Source organism: Coloeus monedula (assembly GCF_965178545.1).
Source record: "Coloeus monedula genome assembly, chromosome: 8".
NCBI classification, from domain to species: domain Eukaryota; kingdom Metazoa; phylum Chordata; class Aves; order Passeriformes; family Corvidae; genus Coloeus; species Coloeus monedula.
Genome location: NC_138788.1, coordinates 15,837,883 through 15,861,711, shown reverse-complemented (window position 1 = coordinate 15,861,711; position 23,829 = coordinate 15,837,883). Strand labels below are relative to the sequence as shown.

The 23,829-nt window shown below is 36.0% G+C and overlaps 1 protein-coding gene across 12 annotated transcripts in view; it reads right to left on the bottom strand.

Moving 5' to 3' along the window:
* Positions 1-23,829, bottom strand: part of KCNMA1 (potassium calcium-activated channel subfamily M alpha 1) — a 439,539-nt gene that overhangs the window by 122,861 nt on the left and 292,849 nt on the right. For all 12 annotated transcript variants that reach the window (XM_082286462.1, XM_082286463.1, XM_082286461.1 and 9 more), the window contains 5 exons: positions 15,414-15,524; positions 13,639-13,744; positions 12,174-12,256; positions 9,929-9,998; positions 8,049-8,204 (listed from right to left, as the gene is read on the bottom strand). In XM_082286462.1, coding sequence (XP_082142588.1) covers positions 8,049-8,204; positions 9,929-9,998; positions 12,174-12,256; positions 13,639-13,744; positions 15,414-15,524 — 526 coding nt within the window. The remainder of the gene's footprint in view (positions 1-8,048; positions 8,205-9,928; positions 9,999-12,173; positions 12,257-13,638; positions 13,745-15,413; positions 15,525-23,829) is intronic.

Sequence of the window (23,829 nt, the reverse complement as noted above, 5' to 3'; positions counted from 1 at the left end):
GTGGTTTGGGTTTTTTTTGGTTGGTTGGTTTTGGTTTTCTGGTTGTTTTTTTTGTTGTTGTTTTATTCCCTTCCCCTGTTGACAGGCTGCCAAATAATCAGTTACTTTAGCTATGGAGATGTAAACAACTGCAAGAATAAATTGCAATATGGAGATGTTCCAAATCATATAGAGCCTGACAAGTGGGCTGCAAACAATCAGGAGAAATTTCTTCCACAGAAATTGTTTCACCATTCAGAGGCCATGTGGGATGGTAAAAGGGATTTGCATTGTGTTATTCCCCACCACACACAGAGACGCCATATCACATTTTTTATAACCCTTTTATCTATAGGAAGCTTGCAAATGTTGCTGATCAGCAACTCTATATACAGAAGACAGATAAAGTGCAGGCTTTGTAAAAAAATAAGAGTAATGATAGCAAGGGCATGTTTGTAACTTATGGTCTATTTTGTGGTTTTTTCTTAGATTGACACCACCTGGGGCTGGAAGAAATATACAAATACATTACGTGTCTCCCTTTCTACTTTCTTCCCTTGCTTTCTTTTCTTTAGGCAGATGGTTTTGATTTGGAGGGAGGAACTCCAGATCAGATCTATAGTTAAATACTCACCCTTAGTCAAGGACCAAGAAAGGACTGGAAAAAACCAAACATTTGCAAAGCAGTGATCAAGCTCAAGTATCTCAAGATATCAATTAGGACTAAATTAAACTTCATTAAGTGATTGGAGTGTTTAAGATATGCTTTGTTAGGATACCATGAAATGTTGATTATTGAGTTTAAAGAATTGCTGATATTTGGGATGCTATGTTATCATAAGATGATCATAACTGTCAACTAAAGATGACCTTTCCGTTTTATCTCCACCTGAACCATGACATTTTCTCTGTGATTTCAAAGAGACAGATGGTCACCTGCCTGGTATCTTTTGAAAGGCAGTACCTGCTGATCTGCTAGAAATGAAATTACTATTAAGAACCATCAGTATTCAGTGTTTTGTTTCTATTTTCTTGAGTCCTTACTCTAAGTTTTAAGAGAGTAAGGTTCCACAGATCAGCTCCATCCATAATCCATGTCAATAGCATACTAATTTCAAAATGCTTAAAGTGAGGAAAAATGCCTTAGGAGTCATTATGCTCTTGACTACTTTAAGCCTTTGTGATGATATTTTAAAGTTTAGGTTACTGTTGGACCTGATCCAGAAGCTGCCATACTACCACAAGAACTTGAATCTATATCTTCCAGATTCCTCTCTAGTACTGTAAACTAGATTATTATCTCTCCATGACTAAGTCACACTGCAATTCTGTCTCCTGGATAGTCATAAAATAAATTACCCACTGCTTCAATAGCCTATATGAAGAATAGCTGGAAAATTACATAGTGCATCCCAAGAGAAGAAATGTAATTTTCATCTGTATCTTTTTTTAAGCCATGATACTCCTCTGCTCTCCTCTATCTTGTATATAGATACAATATTGTTATCAGAAAATATATTTACATAATATAATCAATTCCTAGTGAGACATGGTGACAGAGATGATAAAATTATGTAGCTCTTGCAAGCACAACCATTAGTATTGTCAGGAGAAAATGAAAACCTTTAATACACCTAGCCCTACACCCAGCAGTGTAATTACCAAGAGCTCCGTAGCTCCAAATGATCTATCTTGCCCATAGCATTTGTTTTTCAGTGTAATGCCATAAATAGTTACATGAAAGAGATTGAGTGTCTCTGAACCAGATCATGCTATATAATCTCTTCTGCCAAGATCTAAGTATCACCATCAAAACAGAGAACAAATGCTAGAGTTGCAGTGTGACCTAGGACTTTTCATTGCATTTTGCAAGGGAAAGGACAGCGGAGTGTCTTTAAAAATATTAAGGAAGTAACAAAATTTAAAGTCCTTTATAGCACAGTGAAAGCAGATGTAAAGTCTGCTCCTTAGCATTGAATAAGATCAGGTCATCACCACCACGGAAAGAGCACAAAACAGGACAAAGCCTTTGAGGATGTTTAATGTTACAATTCTCTTCTCCACAGCATTGTATTTCTCTAACATAGGTAAGAGTGAAAAGAAAGTACCCATAGAATAATAGAATGGTTTGGGTTGGAAGGGACCTGAAAAACTGTCTCATTCCAACCCCCCTGCTGTGGGCAGAGACACCTTCCACTAGACCAGGTTGCTCAGAGCCCCATCCAACTGGCCTTGGACACTTCCAGGTATAAGGCAACCACAACTTCTCTGGGCAACCTGTTCCAGTGCCTCACCACCCTCACAATAAACAGTTTCATCCTAACATCTAATCCAATCCTGCCTTCTGCCTTTATGGTTAAAGCCATAATCCCTTGTCGTAACTCAATATGATCTTTAATATTCTTGATTGGCAGTTGAAAAGGAAGTGTATATTGAAAGCAATATAGTTTAAACATTTCCTCCCATTCACCTATAACGCCCTTTCAGTCCACCCAAATTGCTTGTGTAAATGTCTACTTTTGTTATGCCTTTACATATGGATATCTAAAGCTGACAGAGAAGTAATTGGCTGAAAGCAGTTCTTATGGTCGTATCACAGAGTGAAGCTTCTTACATTCACAGTCTTACAATTGCATTTCCTTAAGTATTACAAATTATCAACTACCTCTTTACTCAATTCCATTGTCTGCTGAAATCAAAGCTAACAAATATCCTTAGTACTATGAAGGCTTTACAATCTCAGTCAACTATTTCCACAGCTTTCTGTATGCAAGGATGATTTTTAAAATTTGTACAAAAAGAGTATATTTTATAAAACATTAAATATGCTAATTAGGATTAGTTCTAATTTCAAATTAGATTTATGCACCTTTCCTTATTAATTCTAATGCAGACTTTTGTAGTGTGTCAAGGCAGAGAGAGTATTCTTGAAATATAATGACATCAAATTCTTTTTTAGATGCTGGCCTTGATGGATTTGAACCAAAAAGCATACAGGCTCTACTTCTAATAGTTTCCAATTTACAAAACAGGGCAAGATGTCTATCCAGTTCTGAGGCAAAAGATAGACTGGTGTTGATCTGTTCAAATGATTGACTGAAAATGCAGTCCCATGGTAGACTTTAGCCCAAGGCAAATATACTCTTATCACAAGAACTGATACTAGGTGTACACAGCAAACAGTTTTAAACCACGACAGGTTTTACAGGTTCTAATTCCTAGAATCAATGATTAAAAACATTACAGTCAGGAAGATCTTCACATGATCTTTGAAAAGAAACGTATTTGATAAAGAGCTACATTTAATATTTGGTCTAGGTCCTGTGAGGAGGATCATGTAATCAGTTTATGCAGCTTCCTGAAGAACCTCACAATAAATTGAGACATTGCATTTCCTTCTCACCCCCCTTTTAAATCCCTTCTATATGTCAAGGAATTCACTGTTCATACTGAGTGCCACACTTTAAAACAGTCCAAGGCTGCCTAGGTGGTCAAAAATAAATAGCAAAAAGTTGATGTGTTCCATCAGTGTAGGAAAGCACCCAAACAATGTAAATGTGTGTGGCTTTATTATGTCTCTCAACCTGGACTAGAAAGGAACATCAAGTGGTATTGCATATGTGTAGATGTGTGCAAAAGCTGCCAAAAGAGCACACAAAACATTCCTGCTCTCAAAATAGCTTAGAGGATAATAGAGACAGCTCTAGATAATTTTCAGATCTGGAATGAGGTGTACTGGCTGTCTTACCTACAGAGCAAAGACAAAACTAATTTGGCTGTGGACTTGTGTTACACTCGAGTACCACATCCCACATTTTATTAATTTACACAACAATACTAACTTATATTGGCTTGTAGGATTGCATACAGGGACGAAATTTGATCACCTCTATTATTCCATTTATCTGCTTTTTGCAATGTTTTTCATACGGATAGACTTCTGGTATGCACTTGTTAGTCCAAACAATACAGAAATTGCAGTACAGTACAGTATTTTCATCTGTTTCTGAGACTGCGCAAGTTAATAAAGAGTCCAAATTCCTTTACTAATACAATGGTAACAGTCCATGCTATAAGAAGACTGGACTATTAAAATACAGTTTACAGGTGTAAATTTTGGTGAGGCTTTTTCCCTTAGCATATAGTTTGGTGCAATCTATTTGTCTTTAAGTGTTTACAGAACATTAATCTCTTCAAGCTGATTTCATTTTTGTTCAGTTTGGTGCCAAAAAGAGTATAAAAGATTCAGTACGATGCTACATTGCTAAAACCAAAAGGAAAATATTAGGAATAAATACAATATTTTGAGGTTTCTTAGTTTGTTTTACTTCTAACACTGAGCAGACTGTTTACACAAATAATTTTGCCGTAAAGTAAGGCATAATGAGTTAAATGTGTGCAATGTCACCGTCAATCATGTTCGTTTGTGTTTGACTGACCAAACATTTATGGCACATTAAATCACTTTCTAATCACACTATGGAGGCGGAACAAACACGCATTTCAAGCTTTCATTAAAAAATACAGAAGTTTCCGTACATTTTCCTGGCGACCTCCTGACTGTTGAGAGACTCCACTAATAATGTTTACCCCAGGAATTTATGAAGGTCTGACAGTATTAAAATTCAATGTTCTTAATGAAAAGGGATGAAGGCTCTTTTAGGGAATGGACATATTTCTCTTCAATAGAGTCCTCTTTAGCTTTTCTAACCAATGTAGCTGCTCTCCTACAATGCACTGCTGATTCATAGCCACTATTCAGTAAGTTTTCTTTTTCAAGCTTTTAGAGTGAGACAGACATGAGAAAGAACATCCTTTCGGCTAAATAAACAAACCTTTTGTTATCACCAAAAGAGGTGGATTCACATAAAGAAATGTGTCTCAATTCTTTTAATTTATTTGGCTTCAGATTTTAAATTAGTCAGAGATCTTTGGAAGCGAAGATGAACATTTTACTTGCCTAGAAAATTCACTCCTAGTTAAGTGGAAAACATACTTTTAACCAGTACTAACCGAGTATTGCAATTTTAATGCACTATATTATGGCATTTTTTCCTCCCAGTGCCATGTGAAGATGACATTTGAAGTCACACAAGTTAAGGCAGGTCTTCACACTACTCTGTTTATAACTATATACAATCAGACACAAGAGCAAAACTGACAATGACGGCTTCCTCCAAATCAAATTCATTGCTATTTTTATGCTTATTCTGTGTACAGAGAAATACTCAGATGTAATTTGAGTAATGCCTTGCAAAGCTGAGCCTTCACCTTAAAACTGTTTATCAATGAGATCCAATCTGTAACTGTACTGGAACTATGTTGGGGTTTTGGGACCTCTCCCGGTTTGTTTTTTTGGGGTTTTTTGGGTTTTTTTTCTGTTTTCTTGGTTGTTTTGTTTTGGTCTTTGGTTTTTTTTTGGTTTTTTTTTTTTTGGTTTTTTTCTGTTAAAGGAATTTTCTGCATGCATGTTGCTAGGGGGACAAATGGCTGGGTACTTAAGAAAAAAAAAAAAAAAGAGCTAGCCATTGAGGTGGGGTGCATCTGGCTAGTCTTTTGTTTCACCTGGGTGTGTGGTCAGTCAGTCCCGGTGTTTGGACAGAGAGAGAGGCTTCTTTCTTCGGCTGCTTTTCCTTCTGCTGGAGAAGCCCCGGGATTCCAAAGCCCTCATTCCCTGCCCCGCTGGGAGCCGGGCTGTGGCCGCCCTGCCCCGCAGTCGCTTCGAGCCTTTGCTGCGTTGTAGCCCTGCTCGCCCTGCCTGCCCAGACCTCCGGGGGGTTCCCCGTTTGGATACACCTCGTCTGCCACCCGGGATTTGTGCTCGTCCCTGCCGTTCCAGCCTGCTGTTCCCGAGGGTCCGGCCGAACACCGGGATCGGCTGCCCAGGGGTTTGTGAAGCCTTTGTCCCATCCCTTCCCGGGATCCCAGGCCGCCAGTGCCGCGTGCTCCCCGAGCTCGCTCCGGAGCGCCCCCTGCAGCCGCGGGGGAACCATCGCACCTGCCCTGCTCACCGGGAGCCGCCAGCGCCCCTGCCGGCTGCGAGCGGAACTGCACCCGAGGGGAAAGGGCCCGACAGCCGAGAAGGCTGGCACTGGGTTTGTGATTGTTTGCTGGTACTGCCATGGTTATTGCTGTTTGTTTGACTGGTTATACACATATAGATATATAACAGTAAAGAACTGTTATTCCTATTTCCCACATCTTTGCCTAAAACCCCCTTGATTTCAAAATTATAATAACTTGGAGGGAAGGGGGGTCGCATCCGCCATTCCAAGGGGGGCTCCTGCCTTCCTTAGCAGACAACGGTCTTTCAAACAAGGACAAACTATTATAAGAATATCTTACAAAATAAAAAAACGTAGGTGGCTAAGATAATGACAGAAGTAGTTAGATATGTCTTCTGGAAACACAGTACCTGTACCTTTCCAGGTTTTGACTTCTTTAAATGTTTTTAGCTAAAAATCCAGGCCATAAATGTGTGTGTTTCTAGTACGGCTCCCCCATAGTCAGTCATTTTTACACTTTATCATTTTGTGACTCTCTCCATTTTCTCACTGTTTAAAATCAGTATTAAAATAACTTGAATTAAGACTGAGGCTTCTGAGGATACCCATATATTTGGATTGCCTTAGGAGAAAGATCACCCCTTCTGATTTTGGAAAGACAGAAGGTGAGAAAAATTTTCACATGTACTCTGATGCCAAAACCAAGTTCATACACCAGGCTGCCTCAGTAATTTGCATACCTTAGTGTGACTGTTACAAATGTTTGAGACTCCTGCGAGTCTTGAATTACCACAGCAGGCAAAAGTGAGAGTGACCAAACTGGCTGGAAAGGAGAATGATGTTCACAAGAGATACAGTTTTCTTCTGGGATATAGGTAGAAAGGATTAATATCCAACTGGCCATATGCTGATGAGTCACAGATAGTTTCCAGGTTTGCTGAAGTAAAATTACTTTCTTTTTTCTGTTTCTTTCAGTTGGGGTTTTTTTTCAGAACATGAATAAAGATGAATAAAGATGAAGATATTGTAACCTCAGGCAGTAAAGTGCAGAGCCTAGAGTTGTTTCTGGCTTTTTTTTATTAAATGCAATAGTATGAAATATTTTGACACATATTTGCCTGCTGTCTTCTAAGGATACCTTTATAATAGTGTCAGGAGTTTATAAGAAGCAAATAAACACTCACTGTCCTGCACCAACATATACATCTCTAAGAGAACAGTCCTGGCTTTGCCATCTGAGGACATTAGGGTATTTTTATTTTTATTTTTTGCTTACTTGCACAACGGACTTGAAGTGGACCATGGCCTACCTTTTACTCCAGTGTTTCCCACCCCATTAATAACAACCCTGACATTGGAAACTGCCCACCCTTTATGTTTGGAATCAGTGCCCCAGAAAGGCACCAGGAAGGATGCACTGATTGCTGCAATTGAGGCCTTGGTCCAGTGAACCAGTACAGCTGCCGCAGAAGTCTAGGAATAACTGGGTTAAAATTTTGCAATCTAATTCCAAAAGAGCTCTTAGACTGAGGAGAAACAAATACATCAATGATGTTGTGGGAAGTTTGGGCTTCAGTGCTAACACATGTTCCTTATTTACTTACAGTCAGAGGTCCACTAGTTACCTGATGTAAAAGACCAAAATGACCAGTCCCTTCTTCTGGGCACTTTGTTGCTATATGGGACTTATATAAATCATATTTTTGTTTTAACAGCAGCAACTTTTCTCATAGATAAACATGTGGTTTATCTAAAATCAAGCAAAACCACAAAATGCCAGAAATATCTCCCTGGAAATGGATGATGGTTTGGAAAAGGTGTAAAGGCCAGACATGTGCTGAATAAAAATAAAAATAAAATATAACTTGACAGAACCTGGCTTATTGCCCAATTTTCAGCAAAAACCTGTTGCATGGAAGTGTGTGTTGGTGGTTTTTTTTTTTGTGTGTGTTACAAAATCTATCAATGTCTTTCTATCTGTTCAACATTTGAGTCATGTTCTCTACTCCAGTTTTTGACAACCTGAATTGCAGACGAATAGGTTTTAATGAGACAAGGCATTACCTTTATGAATGACCTCATAGAGAAGAGGTTGGCTAACATTGTTGAAAGGCCCGGTGCCAGGCAGCTCTGGGCTATGAAACCCAGCTTCAGCTCAGCAAGACAGATTGCATCATCCCCTTCTTTCCAGTTCCAGCTTGGGATATTTAGTAGATGGGCCTGGAAAACAAACAAACAAAATATCCCACAGGTGAAGATCCAGAAATACCTCCTCAAATGCAGTGTGGTGTTGGAGAAGATAGCAGTGATTTTCTCTATCAATGCCTTGACTTTTTCTGAGTAGGCAGAAGCACTTCAAGTGTTTCAGAGCTTAATTCTATGCTAAGAAACGTTCCACTCTTACCTAACTAGAGATAAAATCTCACATTTCTCAGGACATGCTGGCTGTGACACTGTCAGGTCCATCCTCACACCCGAACAAGCAGAATATTGTAAATCTCTCCTTACCTTCTGCATGTTCCTTTTAGAGCATTTTGAGCTACTGTCTGATAAGGAACACACATAATATACAGGAAGCGAATACAACTTAGATTACAACTTATGTGAAGCTGCAACCTTTAAAGGATACTATAATCTAAAAAGGTATACAACATCTTCTGTCTTTTCTATTTCATTTCTTCCACCGTGAAGCAGAGTACTTGACAGTGGAAATCCAAACTTTTTTCTAAGAATGCCATTTATAAGGATAGAATGAAGAAAATAACTGAGCAAGACACACCTGCATTATTGAAACTGATCATTTAGGTGAAAAATATATATTTTTTAATATATATATATATTTATATGTATTATTTAAATATATATAAAAAAATAAATATTGTTCAGCTATTGGCATAACTGCTGGATTTTCTCTGACATATAACTTCTACATTTGCATAGATACAAGGAAACACAGTCTTTCATCCTTGGTTCCATTCCTAAATTAATACCACAGTTCAGCACATTGATAAAAGCTGTTCTTGAAGAGACAACCATTGGAATACCAAACAAACTGCAGGATTTAAAAAATCTCCTCTGAACCTTTATAAAGCAGAGAAACACCTTGGTTTTAGTCTATAAAAAGACAGGTTTCTTCCATAACATACAGGAAGAGGACATAAGAAGCAACAGTAATTGCTCTTGTTCTATCAACAGGTTACGGAGTTATCAAACCTTCTTAGTACCAGATTTATTGTGTATTTTATTGAATGAAGGTTTACACAGTCAAGCTTTTTCTCAAACAGTGGGCAGTGGTTGATTCTTTCAGAAATAATAAAAGAAGCACGTGTGAATACTGTGTTATCTGATATACTCCTCCTAATCCTGTTAGTCAGGAGTTCATGGATTTCCACATCTCAGAATTGAATAAATTTACTTCATTGTGTTTAAAGGTCACAAATTTACTGGCAAAAATTTTTTTCATATTCCTTTCCAAAGTGGATTGTAATTTTTAACTTAATATTTTTAGTACCAAGTTCAACAACTGAGCTATGTTTTATATAAAAAACCATGTAATTTTACTTAGTTTGGAGCTGCTGCTTGAAAATTTCAGGTCTTCATTGTCACACCAGAATCAAAAATCACAATAACCTCCAATGCAACAATTAGAGCAAAACTTATAGAAACTAAGTGGTGAAAGGTCATCTGGAATCAATAGCAACTATGGACACTGCAGCTTTGAGAAATAGATCCTAGGCAATTAATAAATGTCAAGATTTTGATAGAGTCCCTTGCATATATAAATAAAACTAAATTACTTAGTAACTAGATTACATGCCAAGGTTTATGAAGATGTTTTAGTTTGGAAAGAAAAATGCTTGCTGTTAATGGAACTAGAAAAATTATGTATGAGTGAATGTAATGTAGCAAAAAACTCTGAGAAGAAACACTGGCCATCACATTACCTTATTGTGGTACTGCAACATCTGAGTGATAATCCTTATCTTCGGATGATAATTCTTTATTGAAATAACTCTAAAACGAAAAGGAAAACCTATTAAAATAACTTATGACTGATAGGGTATTTGGATAATGCATCCAAATACCTCTGCTTTACTGTGTTGTCAAGTCCCACAATTAAAACTGTTCCCCCCTATTCATCTGCCTGTAAAGCAAACTGATTGATGGCAGACCTACGCAATATTTACACATAGTCAAACTAAGAATTAATGGCCAGTACTAGAGAGCAATAAACCTCAGGAATTATTCAGTTGAATGGTCTGCTCTTACGGAGTTTGCAGAAAAAGAGACTTGTTTTGGCAGCTCTGCTCAGATACTCATTCTGTTAGGAAAACAATACAGTTGGAATTATGCCATCATGCTCAATGATTATCTTTGCGTCTTTCAATCAACATAATTGATCAAGTTTCCTAACGATAAATGTCTGAAAAAATTACTTTCTTTCTGCCCCATCACATATTATTTATTTATGGCTGATAGACATTCATCATATCTAAACACTTTGAATAATGCTTTTAAGTTACACATACAAATTAATCATACTTTTTATGGATTAATCCAAAGATCAATATAAAAACTGGTATCTGAATGCTGAATTCATAAAATATGGGGCTACTTTCATAATCTAAACATTTTCTACATTCTAAGTTACTCAATGAATCTAAGATATTCTCAACTGTGTACAGATTGTAAGTGACTGGAAAGAAAAATGTTTGCGAAATGCATGAATTGATATGTGCTATTAAAAAAAAATTAAGCAAAATTAAAGAGATGAACAGCTCAAAAAAAAAAATTTGTATATAAAAACTAAAGGTAGAAAAAGATGATAAAACAACGAAAAAATATCTGACTTATTATGGAATCATCAGTCTCATAAGACCAAATGCCATAATGTTCACATTGGTGTTTTGTAGCACGTATCTTGAAAACTACTCGTTTGGCTTGTGCTTTTAAGTATAACAAAGCTAGAACAGGAAATAAGAAAAATTTGCATTATTTTAACAGGTCTTTCTTCTAATTTTCCATTTCTTGCTGAATTGCTTAATTAAACATTCATTTTTTTGAATTATATTGTGAGAAAACACAAGAGAATTCCTCTCTCACATTAAAAATTTTGCATTTTATTACATGAAATTTTATTACATGAAAATGTATTAAGAATGCACCAATCTGCTGCTGAAATATTTTTAATGTATTTACGCAATCACTGTCAAAATAAAGTTTCTTGCATTGCAACTCAACCCATGTTTGTAAAATGAAACTAGGTATATTTTAGCCTTGTGTCTTTCTCAGATAACTACATCTCTTGCACACAGTGGTAGTTTTCCAGAAGAGCAATTTTAGTAGCATTTTTTATTTCTCCCCTTCCTTCTATACACAGCACGCAAACATCTGACAAGCCAGGAAAATTTGTTTATAGCACCGGCTAATCCAATACTAGAGAACTTTTAATCAATCATTGACTGAGATTTTAACTTTACACAGGAGGCTGGTCCCATTAAAACTAGGATTGTATGAACAAAACAAAAATGGAATGGCTTAGGTTTGTTGTAACTCTAGCTGCCATCTACAGACTGACTGTTTCATCTCCTTCCTTCAGAGACTGTAAGGAGGAAAGCAGGAGGAGATCTGGTAGTCCCTAATGTGGTAAATGCCTTGTCAATCAAACCAAGCAATGACTGGTCTTCAGCGTAAAAAAAGCAGGATGGAGACAGGAGACAACTCCCTTGCATACTTTGGTATCCCCTGAGCAGTGCATTACTTGTAGGAGCAAATCCACCAAGGAGCAGTGGGGAATGAAGTGCTGAAGGTGCTTCTGCCCCACCTCTGACAGCAGCCGGTGCAGTGCACACGCTCTTGTCACGTATTGTTGCAACAACCCAACTGCGTTCCCTTTCCTCTCTGCGTTCAGCTAGGAATACTCAAACCCGAGGTCCTGCAAAATGACTAAGAGTACCAAAGCCTGTGCTCCAAGTGTCTCTTTTGACACACTCTAAAGCAGATAGACTAAACAGCTGAGGTAGGAATTTAGGGTAGTCTCACCTCTGGACTTTTGTGAGGATCTTTTAATTTGTCCTCTAAAAAAAAAACCAAAACAACCTACAATGTTCTTTAAGTGCAACAGATCAGATATGAAATTAGCTAATCACAGTTAAGAACCAAAAACCTATTTAAAACGATGGAGTTTACCTCATAATATTGGAGGCATCTTCAGCATCTGGGTCAGCGCAGTATTTATTGGCAAGGATTAGGCACGCATCTGCTGACTCTATCTGAGACACCAAAGAAAAAGGAAACATATATAGCAACATCTCTTTCCAGCTCTTTTTTTCCTCATAAAGTATCAAGGAATCCAGCACTGGCTGCATGAGTGTGTCATTTTTCAATATTGCTAATCAAAAATGTTTCTAGGCTAACAGGAGATCATGCCAGTGATTACAACCACTCTCATGTACACAGAGAATTTCTTGAAACTTGCTTATGGTAATCAGAGCAGGTCAATAGTTCAATTAACAACTCTTACTTTGTATCAGCTGAGCCACAAAGATGGTAATGTTAATCTTTTTTAAACAGATACCAGAATTTAGACTTCTAAATCCATGAGAAGCTCCTGTTACATCAGTACAGTGCTTCCGCTAGTCCTGCAGCTTTGCCTGGGAATATAAATACCTTCCTATTCGAGACAGGAAGAGGTGGCTGAACTGATTTAGAATCTGAGCACCAGATTTAGAAAGCAAGAGGACAACTGATCTATTCACAGGACCTCTAGATTCACAAAACTTGAGCTTTACAGAACTCAAAGCAGATGACAAAAGTATCTTCCAGTGTATACAACCAAATATCAACACAAAGGGTGGAAAACAGAACACAGACGCTTTTATGGTCATAATTAGAACATGTTCTGATGAACTGAAACAGTATGCATTGAGCTACAAAAGCTTAAGCAATTCCTGCAGTCAAAATAGACGAAAGACATGATTAGTACTCCAGAAAGTGTTAGTAACACTGTACTAAAATATTCCTGGCTTAAGTAGCCAGTTTACATTCCATTGGGAAGAAAAAGAAACAAAAAAGTTAATGATGTATCTGAAAACTTGATTTTTAATTTTCTTTTTTTTTAAGCTTCATGCTTTAAGAGAATAAATAATTTACCATTTAGAAATTCTAGATAATAAATATTTAAATAAATAAAACTATTTAACTTTATCTACCAAAAATTTTAAGTTGCATTTTTCTTTCAGGATTCTAGACAACAGAAAAAGTGTTTGGAAGATGAAAAAATATTTTTTAGCTGTTCTGATAAGTTAAGACAACAGCATTTTAAGCAATTACTGTAAGACAATATCTTGCTATATCAAACATTAATGTAAAATACACTTTTGAAGAAACATCAATGAAAAATTCATAAAGAGTTCAATGGAATGGCAGACAATGTATCTTAAGTCACCGCTGCTGTAGCTTTGAAGATCTAAAGAAATGGGAAAAAAACGTTTACAAGGATAGATATAATCTATTACTTAAGATAATAGAGATGGAAAAACATTATTTTGGGGTTACACGAGGAAGGGCTTTAGTGCAGTTTTTTTTTCCAAATAATGCAAGGAGCACTTAGACAAAGTCAATTAGCAGGAGATCAGAACAACAGAGCTGTTACCTTCACTCTCGCCAGGTCATGGGGATTAAGGACTGAACCCTGATAAAATTCCACCTGAGTGAAGTGTCGTTTAAAAAGAGCTTCCAGCTCAAGGTTAGGGGAGATACTGCATTGGAAAGAGGAAGAAAACACAAGAGCAAACAACAAGTCAGTTTCCATAATTGCTCCATTTTCTGCATTTACAAACCCACCCATTTATCTATTCTAGATATTCAGACTTCTGCTGATGTGGTGTGGAAACAGTGTGCCTTAGTTAAAAGATAAACACTACATTGCTGTCACTGCCTTACTTCTATCTGCAGTGCTTCAGGCCCACCTTGTTTTGAAAACATCCTTTCCCAGCATTCTACACAGAAATTATATAGTACCATAATCATTCTCTGCGTGTCCCCACCATTCCCACAACGGCTGACTGTGTTGAATAAAAGAGTTTAATGCAGTATCACTAAAAACCAGAAAAAGAAAACAGACAGGGACCCTGTGGCCTGTATGAGCTACAAGTAAAACAAAGATAATGATGCCATGACCTTCTGTCTCATTTCATTTTTCCAGAAACGAAAGAAACATTAAATGGATTACAGTCAATTACACAATGTGGCACCAACCTTGTAAATATCTTTTCTAGTGTCACTCATTAAAATGGAAAGGATTTAATTGCTACAAGCACAAACAAGTAGCAAGGTGCTAAACACCTTTCATGTGAATATGCGGTTTCCTGATTCCTATCACCACACATTTTCACTGTGGAAATCTTGATCTCCAATTTTTTGTCACAGTCAATTGTTATTACATAGAGAGGGAATGCAAAAAAATGATGTAGTCACTTGAGGATATATTCTCAAGCTCAAATTGAAAGGACTAGATGAAAAAATTGTGCAACTGCTGCTGATTCTTAGTTTTCAGCTTCCACTGTTAAATCATCACAAATTATTCCGTAACTTTTCATTTTCTTTGACAAAATGTGCAGAACACGTTGCTGAATGCAAAAATATTACTGATTTATAACTTGCAACTCTTCTAAACAGCTGCCATTAAAGAGCAGAAAAGATACTGTCCCCTATCACATGGATTTTTCTAGTAGTTCCTCCCCTAGGCGTGGCTGTTTGATATTGTGTTACACATCATGTAGACCCTGCAAGAAACACCAACCACCTTAAGACACCTTTCCAAATTCCACATCCGAAAATGGCAAGATACTATGGGTGCGCAGGTATGTATATATAATGTAATAAAGAGCAGCACTGATTATCACCATGACAAGAATTTCATTTCTATCATCAATATATTGTAAAATATCTCACTTATATTAAAACTAAATCTGCACCGACATTTTTCATTTTATAAATACTCCGCAATTTGAAATAAGAATTCCTCCTAGAGAAATCTAGGGTGAAAAGGTATTTTCAAATACCATAAGTTTGTACAACATACAGTGTTTCTCATTAGTTTTACTGATTTTACTCATTTTGGTAGTTTCCCTAGGAATATTTACCACTAAAAAAAAATCTCTGATGCCTGTATTTGCATTTCAGTATTCTTTATTTCATAACCCAAGCCCCACTTCGACTATGCATTTAGCTATCTACCTCCCAGACGATACAACTGGGTCTGAAGTCTGTCTGCTTGAAACACATATACTTAGTAGGGAGTTATGAAAAACGCAGAAAAAAACCCTTTCTCAAGACATATTGGATTCTCTGTCCTCCCAGAAGATACAGCTTAACTTGATGAGTTTTAGTAACAGATGATAAGACCAATCTTGAAAGATTACTCACTTATGCAGAAAGACGATTTCTACATTGACATCATCCCTATCCTTGTGCAGGAAGTCCTTCAGGAAGTTCGACACGCTTTCAAGTGTTATGTGACCACAGACAACTATGTGCCTGTTACAAAAAAATCACAGTTAATCTTTCAAAGAAGGTAAAACAAGGAAGCAAGAAAGCAGAAATGGAAATGATAATTTATTGGGAAAAAAAAAAGCATTAGTCTCTTCTTGATGTTTCTCTAGATTCCATTCCATGAAGTCAGAGAAGGAAAATATCAATTCCAAAAGGTTTTTTGCAACTGCAAATATATATATACACAGTCTCACCTGCAAAGCCATTTGCCCATGTTGTATTACAGATCTAACAATAAGTAGCATCAGTTATATATATGTTTATGCACTGTATTAACCAGTCCCTTTCAAAGTCATATTTCTTTATTTTGCACATCTTTCTCAGTATCTGTAACTCCTCTATTGAGATTTACTGTTTAAATTTTTGCGTTATGACAGCAAATCTCCCTAAAATGATTCAATATTTTTCTATAGTTGAAGCAGACTTCTATGCCAAGGAAGGCAGTGCAAAGCTTGCCAATTACAGGCCATAAGCAGCAAGAAAATAAATCTTTTTCCTACCATAAATCCTAGAAGGAGAGCACTTTGTAACAAAAATTCATTGTTTACTATTATCACAAACATTTATTTTGAAATGTGGTAACTCCTTTTGCATGAGTACTTAATGACATCACCAAGACTCAAATGCAATTTTAGAAATAGCAACAGTCTAAAATTTCAACTGTTTCATTTTATAAAAGTTTATAGGAGACTCTGGCCATGCTGGTTTGTATTTACCATAGGACTCAATATTTTGAATGTTTATTGCTAAACTTGCTATTCAAAGTTTCACCTTGGCTTTTTTTTTTTTTAACAGAGGTTTTAGGTGCAGCAAATGTACAGAGCACAGAGCCCTTGAACTGCAAACACTTAAAAACACAAAAGCACGAACTAAAGCTTTCCTGTTTTATGAGATAGTAAGCACAGTATCAGAAAACAAGACATGAAATATATCAGGTCAGCCTTTTTCCTTGGGGCAAGGAGTCCTTAGGAGGTTTCCTCTGGCAGCTTTGCAACCTGGCAGAGTTTGCAGCATGCTGGGTACTGGGGAGAACCATGCCTACACTGCCCCCACCAGAAGGACTCTTCCCCCGTTTCCCTGATGGCCAGTTGCCTGAGTTGCCAGAGGTGTACAGATAGAACTTATTGCATTGTTATATATAAAATAGCAATGTAAATGGAAAACCTCAGGAAGTTTCAGATTCTGAAGAGATGTTTAAAACCTTAGTAGTTTACTTGATGTAAATTCTGAACAGACTGTTTGGTACACTACATGACACTAACATATTGGGAAGTTCTTGCTGTCTAGTGGTATTTAATGCTTTTCCTGACTGTAAACCCATCTAGCATCAAAAACTCACAAAGTCCCAGGGAAATGATAAATAGCAGTTAATATTCCCTATACTGTCTGTGAACATTTTCCAAGACGACTGATTTTAAACAACGGGTACTATTTTCTTCAACTGTCTCCATCTATTACTAATTAAGAAATTGAACTTTCCATCTGAATAGTTTATGCTTTGCTTTTGATAGCGGAAATAATTCCTGATTGCAGGGAAGTCATTTGTACAAATCCAGTGCTGTTACCTATAGCTGGGTATCTTCCTGAATGCTCTGCTGATACACTGCAATCCTGTGCAGAAAATTTATTATCTCCCTGGCTGATTTCACTTAATATGGATTCTTCTCCGTCATTAATTAGAGTTCACATTTTAAAATATGTCTGTGCAACCCAAAATATTGTATTGTAGATGAAATTATCAGAGTATCAAAAAATTACAACATAATTCATGCTATAAGATACCTCCAGATGTTATCTGCTACAAAAAGCTCCTCTAAAAGCAGATGCCTTTGGTATACTCCTGTTACGACTCTCACTGAGGGACTCAACAATCTACTCCAGTGACAATAAAATATTTGGCTGCCAAATACTCTTGCATTTGGGCATCAGGACTAATTTTTTTTTGAAGTGTTAAAAGGCATCTGCACCGTGGTTTCATTTTATACTCTGATTTGGAGTCGGACATAATCCATCCTTCTTTTCTTAGTGCAAGGCAATGTCCTGAACAGTGACTGCAACAAAACCTCCTGGCTTTCAAAGAATATTTTCTGATAAGATACTTGCACTCATTTTTGGTTGAAAACTCCCACCAAAAAAACCTTCCTTTAACATAATTTATATTTTTACTTAGAAGTAAAAGAAATTGAAAACAGATTTCCTACTCACACATACAGAGTTATTAAGTACATTATTTAAGAAAACTTTAAGAGCTTATATTGTTCCAATCTGTCCTGTATGTAATTTAAAGATTTATAACTTCCTCTGTTTGTTTCACTAACCCTTCTCTTCACTTTTCTTTTTATAAGCACCGATTTTTTTCCATGCGCTGGGACTTAAAGTAAAGCCAACATAGTGGACGTCTTTTGGTTTCTGCAGAAGAGTTGGTTAGTAGAAAGATATTTAATTAAATTTATTGGGTCAACAGAAATGTCTAACTTCTGCATTAAGCTCTTCTTTATGAAAAACCTCAAAACTAATACATTATTACTATTTCAGGGTTTTTTTAATTCTTTAAAAACAAACTCTAGAAAGTCCCATGATTTAGGAATTTAGACATTTTTATTACTGATAGGTATTTAGGAGGACTGAGGGTTTCGTTAAGTAATAGTTGTCATTGGTACACATACCAGATGTGACACTGGTTTAATACACCAGTGGGAATCCATATTACATGATTGTGATGCTGCAAAAGAAGTCTTTTACAAAGAATCAAAAGCTTATCAGGACCCATAGTCTATCAACAAAGGTGGACTAATCCCTCCTCTCCCATATATATTTAGCATCTTCAAAATGAATTTGAGAGATATGAAAAAATATGAAAATATTTCAAATATGAAGAATTGGCACAGATGCACACAGTTGATTTCAACTGTGATTCTACATAATTTAAATTCTCCACAGTACCTATTTTTTTCCACCCTAATACTGACATAATGATCTATTTACTGAAAGTACTCCAGCTTCTTACAAAGTAAACAAAAATGGTGATAAAAAATCCAAAGCTACTACAGAGACAAACTGTTTCAGTAAGGAAAACAATGAAATGAGCAAAAGTTAAAACATCCAGATTTCTGACATGAGGTAATTCAGAACATACCATGTCAACAGCAGTGTAAACGAAAACAGATCCACTGTGAATGGATTCTTTAAAAAGGATCTTTGCATGGTTCTTCCTTCAGAGGACACAATAAAAAAGGCAAATCTTTTGCCTGCTTATTTTGAAAGAAATATCCATTTCATTGGAACAAGTATAAAGAACCCAAAAAACCTAGCTCCAACTAGTCTGTCCTAATAAATCAAAAATAATAAATACAAAATTCTGTCCAGTTGAATATTTGGCGTTCAACTTATCAAGTAACTAAAGGAAGTGTGGTGCATATTGATCTAGATGCCTCTATAAAATCATGATATTTTTATCAAATACATATGCTCAGATCTTTTCATGGTATTTCTGCTTAGCATTCTGATCATTCCTTAATCTACTGACCATCTAAACTCTTCATATACCAGTAGCCAGCTGCTGGGGTTGAAGCAGACAGCAGCTTTTACCATCTAACAGGTTTTGCTCAAAAAATGATGAATGTCAGTCATGTTTTCTTATTAAAAAAGTCAATAAATGTCAACAGAGACTGTATATATGGTCTGCTTTATCTACTAGTGCTATGCATTCTCAAACATACCACTTTACAATACATTTCTAGATGCTTGTGCTTTTCATGATTTATCAAACATTACTCAGGATTCTGGTAATTCAGCTCAAAACTTCATGTGTGTGCTTCTGTGTCTTTCTCTTATTTCAATGTAAACTCCCCTCTCAGATGAACACTGTTAAGGTTAGTAAGTGCAGTGCAGCCACAATTTGAAGTGTTTCCCTTTCTTTTTCACAGAAGACTTGAACCCAAGGATGATGGTCCTCTAAGGATCTCTTATGTAGCCATGGTGTACAGTTAGCCAGAATAATGTGTTATAAAATTATAACCATTAAAAAACCTTGCCTATGCATTGCATGAGGCATTTATAATGGACTCTTCTGGAACAAAAAAGACACAGCAGGTTGGTTTTTAAAAAATAATTCCAGCAAGGAGGAAATTAAGAAGTGATATGTATGCAACTTTTTGCGTTAGTCATTCATATCTGTGAGGAGAGAGTATAAAATACTCTGAAATCAAGAATGATAAATGTAAAAAAAAATAATTAAACTGTAAGCTAATTTCTCAATCTGATTCTCCCATCAGACTCCATAAATCTTTTAGTAGAAAGGAGACAATCAGAAAATATTAAAGGATATTAGCAAATTGACTGTCAAGAAAGTTTAACATTTTTTCTGCTACAACTGTTTGTTCAAAAGTAGATTTTTATTATGTTCCTCATTCCTGAAGGATTAAAAGATCTCAAAAGTGTTGCAGTTACTAAGAAGCCAAGCACTGACTTTCAAATAGGTATCAACATGAAAAGTATATAAACATTTGACCGTACTGTCACAGGAGAGGTAATTGCAGTATGTGATAACATATCTCAGGTACCATTCATTTCTGTAGATTGGACTTGATAGCTTCAGCTGTCAACTATTTAGGAAGCAGAGTGTACTCATGCAGCTGCTGATTAATTCTGACAGGAAATATCTGTTCTTTCCACCAGGTTCCATGCCTTTGGATTCTCTCTTAAATCATGAGTAAAGAAAAAGGGACTAGGTAATACCAGGAAGCACTCAAAAAGCCCCCTTCAGTATATGGTGCACAGTACAGATCAGTGGAACCACAGTGGATCCTACATCAGATTAACACAAATAGGAAATTGTTAATGTCAGGCATTTAAAAGTTACTCTGATGCAAATATTAAGTCACTTTGGTCACTTTCTGACCAATACAAGAGTGCATTTCAGCTCCTTTAATCCAGGATAAATAGCACACTTCTTTGTGTAAACTGCACATTAGAGCTTTCATCCAAGTCTGTTTGCATGGCATGCTATCATACATGATTCACTTGGGGCTGCTATGTTTAGATAAACTTTGCTCAGCTACAGCTAAATGAGTTTATCTTACATTTTTATGATCATGATCTAAGGAAGTGTGCAATGTTTCTCAATAAACCAAGTTAAAAGTTAATATTCTTTGTTTGATGCATACTGCCTAAACTGCAATGATAAGATGAAAGCACAGTGATTTACCTCATCCAGGGTCTGGATTAGTTAAGAGGCTTCCACTGTAGCTTAAAGGATGAATATTCATCCCTACACTCAGTCTGAATGGCAATATTATTTAAAGTATTTCTGCTTTCATGAAAAATACCACAACAGGTTTATTACCAGAAGACAAAAGTGAATAGTTTACTACAAAGAGAAGTAAAAACTCTTGAATAGCATGCACAAGGAGTCCATACTAGAAAGCTTACAGTAAAATGCTGGAGTAATCTACACCTCCAGCATTAGCATCTGAGTTGCAAACAGACCTTAATCTACTGTTCTAATCCCTCCAAACCCTGGACTTCATTTTTGTAACCTTTCATGTGGCAGATAGCATACACACAAAAAATTACTTTTGAAAGTTACTACTTTTGAAATCAGCTGGAAGTGTTTTCTGTTAAATACATAGCTTTCTTCCATTATTACTAATTTCCAAATCACCTTAAGTGTTTTTTAAGCGTTCAATGAGTCAAAAAATAATTAAATCCTTTGTAAGCAATGCAGAAGTTAGGAAAGGATCTTCAGATTTTTGAGCACTTCATCCATGAGCAGAGCCAATGCATTTTTTTCCACAGAAATCATCCCAAAATGTCATGACTAATTTTCTGCAACAGAACCCAAGTGAAAGCAAAACATCTCTAAAACTTGCTGATCGATTAATCACTTCTGCCGTCTCACATTACACAGCCTGGAATACCATGGACTGTATAGTTTGTAGAATATGGTAGATCAGCAGATTTATAAATCAGATTCAGTCTTTCTTGGGTCAAAATTTGAGCAGCAACTACTGCTATGTGATGCCAAATCCAAAAGGGTTTTTTTAAAGTTTAAGCAAAGAAAAGGAACTTTTACAACTTCAATTAGAAATAGAAAATAAGCACTATTATCGTAGTAATAGAACATGGTATGAGACCTCAAATACACATTTTTAAGTCGTAATGTTCTTATATGTCACTTTCCACGTTCCCTTTCTTACTTTCAAAAGAATGCATATAGTTTAATATGCACACAAAATAGAAAAAAAAGTTTGTCCTATTTCTTCTGTCAGTTTATTTAACACTCATCAGATTTTCTTTATCACTAAGCAAAACTTCATTTGAAAAAGTGGGATTAGAAGAATGGCTAGCAGATGGGAAAAAGAGACACCCCTGGGATCATAATGTAATCCATGTCACATTCTCTTATTACATTCTCATCCCACTGAAAAAATAATATCTTACACATTGCATCAAATTATTTAATATAATAATTTAATGTCACTTTCTTTGGAGCTATGCCTCTCATTACTGCAGCAAATGGACCTTTTCTTTGGTTAAGCCTTAACTTTCCTCTTTTTTTTTTTTTCTAATTTGTAATGAAATTCAAATGTTTAATGAGTCCAATATGGCCTGTCAACTTAAATTATCTGTTTGTCTTTCTGTTTACCATATCTATCTGTCTACAGTTTTTACTTTCCTCTGTGAAGTTTAGTTATTGAATCCGATGTTTCCTTCTGGAAGGAATTTCTAACAGATGATTATTCCTGTTGATATGTTGATGATTTGATAATTTATGGCTTGTAAATTTAAGAAATCTGAAGAAATCTCTGGGAAGCAGAGCAGATCATGAGAGAAGAAAAACAAGAGGTTCTAATACCTTATACAGTAAAGAACTGTGATTTCATTCAAATGCATTTTTAATCTTACATATTAAATATAGTAATGCCTCTGGATAATTTATTTTTAAATCTTTTGAATCTGTAATGAAGACCAACATAAACATGTACTATTGTGACAAAGCAAGCAGTTTATGTAGACATGGCCAGAATCACTGAATGGGGCTGATTGGAAGGGACCACAGTGGCTCATCTGATCCGACCTCCCTGCTCAAGCAGGCTCTCTGCCATACCTATTCATGGAAAGCTGTGTTCTACCTTCTGCCCTCATAAAGAGTTTGCATTGGATTTGATAACAGTTTTGCACAAAAAAGACAAAAATAATTTAGTCCATGGAATTAGAAGTCATTAATTCAATGTAAAGACTGAAAAAAATCAGTAAGTTCATCAGTTTACAAATGTTCTTTCCATATGCTTTCTAGAGCTTTGTGCATGCTGATCTACAGTAAGTTAATATCTTCCACTGGAAAATATTTCACAGAATTAGAATCCAGTCTGATCGTATGCACACACAAAGACAGAAATGGAACAAGAACAATCTTGATGCAAAAGTAAATTAGTAAATACAAAATAAAATTTTAATTATGAATTAGAAGAGATAAAACATATCTGGATCTTTAACCACATCACATTCCACACTCAGTAACATGAATAATATTAAAACATAAGCAATATAAACTTGATTTTTTTTCCTTTAAAATAACACAGATGATCTTGTAATTCCTATTTTGGCTGGAACCAAATGTGTAAGTTCCAAATTATCACAAAAATAGGGCTATAGCATCTACTTATTCAAACCCAAGACTTTCTTGAAGAAAAGCCTTGTCTCAAAAGAATTAAAGCCTGAACATTACAAAAAAGCAGGTAATTACAGCACTTCAGAAATTCATCCAAAGTGATTAGTGTCCCTTCTGGCCTTCCAGAGGTACGGATGCATGAACAAACCTGCAGGCTTAATGCTCTATTCTAAAACCAGCTATGGTGACAGAGTGGCAGATACCTTTTCATCCTTTTATGGTACTTCACTTTAGAAACATCACTTTAAAATGATCCCTTCAACACTAACTCATAAATTCTACAAATAGTTTAGAGAAAAAGCCTAAACAAAGTCAAATTAAAACCTTTAAAAAGAAAAGAGCTAAATTTAGACAGGGTGTAAGGAAGTACTTGCTGGTCTCATAATTATTAAGAAAAATGGCTAAGAAGAAATATTTTTAATTGTAATAATTGTAAAGAATCTTTCATTGTAAAGAATATTATGTTCAATAGCTGCTTTGCATAAAGTATTTCCCAAAGTGTAACGTCATGTACTTTAGAATTTGTCCAGGGAAATGCACTGGAAGAAAAAACAGTAGTGACTGAATTGCTCATCTGGGAAAACAGAAAAGCTGTGTAGGACTCGATGTGGAAAACAG